This window comes from Sodiomyces alcalophilus (assembly GCF_042370955.1).
Source record: "Sodiomyces alcalophilus JCM 7366 unplaced genomic scaffold ACRALscaffold_7, whole genome shotgun sequence".
Taxonomy (NCBI): domain Eukaryota; kingdom Fungi; phylum Ascomycota; class Sordariomycetes; order Glomerellales; family Plectosphaerellaceae; genus Sodiomyces; species Sodiomyces alcalophilus.
In genome coordinates this window covers 3,435,142-3,441,808 of record NW_027263538.1, presented here as the reverse complement: position 1 = coordinate 3,441,808, position 6,667 = coordinate 3,435,142, and the positions used below count along the sequence as shown (strand labels likewise).

The window sequence follows — 6,667 nt, the reverse complement described above, 5'->3', positions numbered from 1 at the left end:
ATCTTCAGGAGATAAAGGGATTTCGTACGGTCGGAGACAAGGATCTACGACCGGGGGAGGATAAAGGGATAGCCTAAAAAGGCAGGTGGCCTAAAAAGGCAGGTGGCCTAAAAAGGCAGGGAGTCTTTTTAGTATTTCGAGGAGAATAATAGGGTAGAAAAGAGTAGATTTCCTTCTTTACTAACCCGGGCTTATAACCTTTTAATAAATTAGGCTACGAGTAGTAGGCTATACGCGCGGAAAAGAGGAAAATCAAATATAATAGCTGTTAAAGTCGTAGATCCGTAGGATTACTGCTTATTACGCAGACGCGTAGTTATATATAAAGAACTGACTTCTAGAATTTCTTCCTGGATCTGGGGCTAGCAAAAGACCCTAAAAGATTAGGTGGCGATTATTACGTTAACAGCCTACGCGACGCTTATCACCCTACGTTATTTGCTGAGGTAATAACTAAGATATCGTATTTACGATACCTAGTATATTTATATTATTATTACTTATTATAAGTATAATATTAATAATAATAAGTATCGCGGAGTTTTTATAGTAATATTCCGATAAACCACGAGGTATATAGTCGGCGATAGAACGCCAATAAGCAGGTAAATAAAGGAGCGGCTACTCTTTTTTCCTACGGGTTTTTAATAAGGGCTTGTATAAAACTAAATAGAGAGAGATAATTAATCGCGATAAACGCGTAATTAAAGGCATTATAATAATATAAGTCTATGGGACTAGACTTATTAGGGGGGGCAGTGTAACGAGATAATCGTAGACCTATCGGCATATAGTCGAACCGATGGCCGCGCACGGACCACCGATCCGAACCTATCTCTATGCGTACGTTAAGGGATCAGTTTAATCCCTCAAGTTAAAGTCTTGGTTTAAAGTCAGCGCTTAGTTAACGAATATACTACGATTACTCTGCGATACTAAGTTATCGAGCCTTTTCTGTGATATCTTTTCCTTGACCAAAGTCTACGGACTTTCCTTTCGTTACACTACGGTCTCCGAGCTATAAGCCGAATCGAGTCTGCTTACGCCGAATTAAAGAAGAGTCTCCGAAACCGCCTTTCCGACCTTAAGTAATTATTAACCTAAATTAAGCGTATAGTGGAGAGGACGAGCGAGCGACTAAAGATTAGTATAGTAAAGGCGGGCCTCTTCTATAATAGAAAGTATAGGAACGAGCCCGCCGTAACTAACCTGGTCTTCGTGATCACGCCTAAGGCTCTCTAGCTTATTTGGTAGTAGTATCTGCCCGCGAAGGAGGTGTTTACGAAGACTTTACCTCTGCCGCCTTATACAGGTAAGTTTCGGAAGTAGTATAGTCTACCCTGCCGCCACGTGATATATAGTTACTTAATTAAGACCCGAGCGCCCTTAGACCGTATAGACGTTAACCCTTACTAGTAGGTAGATTAGAATAGTATAAGTTCTTTTATTGCGTATTAATTCTTATGATCTAATGTATTTCCTACCTATTTTAGCCCGAAGTCCGAGAAATACGTAAAAGAACGCGAATCCTAGATCCTCTCCCTGTCCGGTTAACCCGGAATCGACTACTACCGCTGCCTATTATTACCGGCGTTCCTGCGTCGTGGCGTGCTAGTATGGCTGCTTCGTAGAGGGCCAGGGCTCGTAACCCTAGGGCTCGAAGTAGGCGGATATTATTATAGTATAAACGGGATAAGCTAAGGTAATAGCGTAGGCGGAACTAAATTATATAAGAGGAGGCTGCTACTATTGCCGTAGAGACGTTAAGAACGATTATAAATAGCTTTATGTCTGGGATATAGTTTAATAGGTAGTCTTAGGTACCTTTTAGGTATTCGCCCAGCTAAACACAGTGGGCGGCCACTTAGATAGTACCTCTATCTACTTAGTAGCAAGTATACAGGAATCCCTTGCCCCTGATTATAGAGCCGCCGCCCTTAAATCAATAGGCGGGCAGTTAGTATTGGACTTAATAGTAGTAGTTAACGCCGGGTAGTTAATAGCCGTAATCTTATTAAACGGGTTACTTTAGATAGCAGCATCAGCAGTGGCAGTTCTAGTTAGGTTATAGGCTTCGTAAATAGATAGAAATATAGGGTAATTTAAGCTAATTTAACAATCCTATATCTTATTTAATTCCTATCTGCGTCCTTTGGTTGTCCGCGATCCTATGATGTACCGGGACTTTGGGCATAGACTCTAATTTCCGGAAAAGTTTTGGTGGACTGACCGCCTTGGTAACCTTTCCGAAAAGGGATAGGCGTATGCGCGTTACCGGACCAGGGCCATGCGCGTTACCGCTACTCCGTTGTGATTACAGCTGTATTCGACAACTTGTAGATTCTTCATCACACCCACACGAGTACTCCACACACACACACACACACACACACACACACACACACACACACACACAAACATAGGAACATAACACATTTCCTATAATATATTCAATCGATTTCGAGACCTTGTGCTTGTATCCTCACCTCCATGTACTATGAATCTCTTTCGGGCTTTGTTTTGGACCGGTATTCTTTGTAGCGTGTCTGCAAGCAAGGGGTGTGATTGCGGATACGCAACCAAAGTGGGTGATTCTCGATATGTTTTTACAGACCTCATCGAGACGGATTTTGGCAAGGTAGCAAACATATCTCACAATACCGACTGGTTCAGTCCTGAGTTCAATAGAACCGGGGACGGCGCCAGGGGTCCGCTCGGCGAACGATTCACCTCTAACAACGTCGACACAGTGTTAGAGGAGTCTGCGTCTGACGAACCTGTAGGGCTCCGTATGGTGGTAAGAAACTCAACACTCGACGGCATGGTCTCTGTTGCCGAAGTCGACTCAGCGCGTGACGACATACACTGGGGTTCCTTCCGAGTGAGCATGCAGGTGACGGATATAGCCGGTACATGTGTTGCTTTCTTTTGGGTGAGTCCCATCTCCATATCTATTAGATTGAGAGTTCAATAACTACATTCCCTGGTCTGGTGGCAATTCGAAACTAACATATACGCCTGCGTGCACTCACTCCAGTATCACAACGACACCCAAGAGATCGACCTAGAATTCCTCACCAAAGAGTTTGATCCCGGAAACAGGACGTTCCCTCTGAATCTCGTAATTCACTCCCCAGAGTCTCAAGCGGATGATTATGACCCTATCGAGGCGGGCAGCTTCCTCAAAGTTCAATTGCCTTTCAACCCGACAACTGATTTTCACGAATACCGATTCGACTACCTCCCCGGTAGAATCATCTTTTACGCAGATGGCAACACAATAGCCGAGATGGATGGGGCTGGTGTGCCCACAGCTGGAGGTCATTTGATTTTGCAGCACTGGAGTAGTGGAAACCCGCTCTGGTCAGGAGGACCGCCGACTGAAGATGCTGTTATCAACATTCGCTATGTGAAGGCGTATTTCAATTCATCGTCCGTAGAACGGAGGGAACAGCTCGCCAGAGACTGCAGGAAATCCGCGACCGGAGACGTATGCGACATCTCCGACGATAAGGACTTTTTCTTCACAGACCAGGGTAGTGGCTATACAGATGACCAGGTGGATGGCGGCCAGAATGGTGGTAACGGCGACGATGCGGAAGACAGCACCGGTCAGCTATTTCGACTGTCACCATGGGGCATACTGGCTGCCAGTCTAATAGCCACGTTATGCTACATTTAAAGGACAAGCAAGTGACAAGTCTAGGAGAGAGCTGCTAAACTCGCCGCTAGGGCGGGTTATATAGCTAATTATTACTAGCCGGCTATATAATATAGTTATAATTGTGAGAGTTTGGATAAAATCTCTAAGCTTAACTAGAAGCCATAGGTTAAAGAAAGAAACAGTAAGAGGTGCTTGAGGATTCCACGTGGCAGTAATCTACGCCGTGGTAACGCAGCCTCGAGGGCTCGCGATCTATCTGAATAGGAACGAGAGGAAGAAGAGGCTGGGTAGCGTTAAGAAGAGGTTGCACGTCGATTCGAAGAATAGCAGGCGGCATAATAACAATAATAATAATAATAATAATAGGGGCCTGTTATTCCGACTATACCACTTGGTTATTCTGATTATAGTTCTAATTAGATCTAATCTTCCTATTACCTTATCGATCTATATCTTTATTCTACGTCGTTAATCTATACTATATTATTAATCTACGTTATTAATCTATATTATTAATCTATATTATTAATCTATATCGTTAATATATAGAATAGAAGGCGGCGTGTTTATTGTCTTCTTATAGGAATACGGTAGCTATGGGCGTGGGCGTGGGCGGCGTGGATATAGACGCACCTGGACGTGGAAGAGGAAGAGGCACTGCTGCTATTAGCTTCGATCGAACTAATAAGCTTGTCTATTATCATAACGTAATTAATCCGAGTGATTAAATTAATTAACTTATTAAAGGACGTTAGAGACCGTAGCTACGAAGTACGGTATTAGTATTCCGAAGGGTCTATCTATATTATATATATCAACTATAGTCGGAATAACTAAGTGGTATAGTCGGAATAACAGGTCTTTAATAATAATAGCCGTAGCGTGGAAGAGAAGGAAGTCGAGGGCGCCTATAAGGGGTATATAGCACTAGGGTAAGAGGATATAGAAGAGGTCGTAGTAAAAGCCTTTTAGCTGTATATCGTATATAAACCGATTCCGATACTATAAGTAAATAGTTTAATACTAATTATACGATTAAGCGGCTATAACAGGAGTTATAGTAGTGGTAGTGTTACGGGTTGACCCCGTGGAGATAATCCGTTAGAGCACCGGATCTGCCGACTAATTATATCGTGTTCCTAGTAGGTCGCCGCGATATTATACTTAGGTCGTAAGTGCCTATAGAGATTTCTCCTTTTCCTCCTTTTCTCCTTAGCTTTAGATAATTTAATTATTCGGCCTTACCTTATAAATGACCCGTGACTAGCCGCTTATATATCTAAAGCTTAGCGAAACCTATACGCTACGCTAATAGAGATAGACTACCACTTTAATCCACCTCCTAGCGCGCCGTTACGCTTAGTAAGCGAGTCGCCCGAGGCTATAGAGTAGAGGAGGGAGATTATTAACCCTTTATAGACTTAGGTTATAACCTTAACTACCTAGATCTAAGAATAACAGAATACTATTAATTAGCTACTATAAGCGATATAAAACTAATAATATACGGCTACGCCTTATTTTACTATATTATCGGAAAAGACTATATAAGGCTCTTAACCGCCTACCCCGATACCTACGCCTAACCTAACGTCTATTTCGAACCTTAGGACTAAAGCACTCCCGCTATTATAGAAGTTTAACGGTAAACGCTTAGAGTATACTAACTAGTCGTCTAAGATTCGCGAAAGCTTTTACTTAATTAATATCTTTTTTAGAGCCCCTATAAGAAGTGGTACTTTATTAACGCCTATCTAAATAAAGCCCCCCGCTATGTTATCGCCTCCTTCTAGGCTATAGGCGGAACCGATAGTTAATACGACCCCGAAGACTTCCTTAATTACCTTAATCGTATATTTAGGGATATTAACGAATAGCCTCGCGCCGCTAACGCCCTAAAAACGCTATATTAGCGTAAAGACTAAGTGTTCGGAGGATTTATACCCGGTTTTAAATAATAACTCGCTATCGCTAATAAAGGTTAATAGGACGATACTACGAAGATTATATTCCTAGAGGGAGCTTTTAATAGTCACCTTTATACCGCTTTTATTACCGCGAAATTCCTAAATAACTATTATACTTAGGTAATAGAAATATAGAGTATTACTTAGAGACTTAAAGCTCTTACCACGAGGCTATATTTCGGCTAAGCACCTCGTAATAGTAATAATAATAACTATACCCGTGATTATAACGGCGATATAAAGATAAGAGGAGTTAATCGAGTATAGACTAAGAGGAAAGAGATAAGAAAGTGCTATAACTATAGAAAAAAGGGATACCTTATTAGGAAATGCCGCTTAAAGATAAAAGACGCCGAAGATTAGAAACAGAACCGTGTAGCTAAGGTCTTAGCGGCCTTAAATAATAAGACGACCTATATAGGAGTCACGGATAACGATAAAAACTGGGAAAAAGAATAGCTCTAGTATAAAAACGGGTATTAGAGCCTACTGTAAAGGAATAAAGGGATTAGAAAGAGTTTATATCGTAGTCGCGTAATAGTTATTTAGCTTTTATATAAGCGCGGATAAATAAGAAGTTAATTACCGCTTTTATAGATATTAGATATAACTATTATATAGCTATAAGCGAATGTTTTATAAAGTCCCTCTACCTCCTATTAGTCGATAAAGCTAGAAGACCCCTTTTAGGGTTCTCCGATACTATAGGGTTTATTAGGAGCTTAGGTATCGCCGTATACGATCTTAAGATTAATAGATATATATAACGATTATTCGCCTATATAATACTAGGATTAGATTATAATATATTCTTAAGGAAACCCTAGATAGAATATAACTCACTTATTATATAAAGAGGCGTCGCCTTTATTATAGAGTAGCCCGGATAGATATCCGATTATAGGGCCAAGTAGAGCCCGATAATATTAGAGTAATTCGTAGAGCTTAAGTAATAACCGGATCGGTATTCGCCGGTATTATACGCTGGTTATAAAGGAAATAATAGTTTAGAAAGGAAGAACTCGTACTCTATATA

The 6,667-nt window shown here is 41.2% G+C and overlaps 1 protein-coding gene across 1 annotated transcript; it reads left to right on the top strand.

Moving 5' to 3' along the window:
* Positions 1 to 2,560: 2,560 nt before the first annotated feature.
* Positions 2,561 to 3,469, top strand: ACRALDRAFT_1015694 (glycoside hydrolase family 16 protein; the record flags this gene model as incomplete). Its single annotated transcript, XM_071014730.1, has 2 exons — positions 2,561 to 2,932; positions 3,038 to 3,469. Coding segments are annotated over 2 exons (804 nt in total), but the record flags the coding sequence as incomplete, so codon positions are not given.
* Positions 3,470 to 6,667: the final 3,198 nt, after the last annotated feature.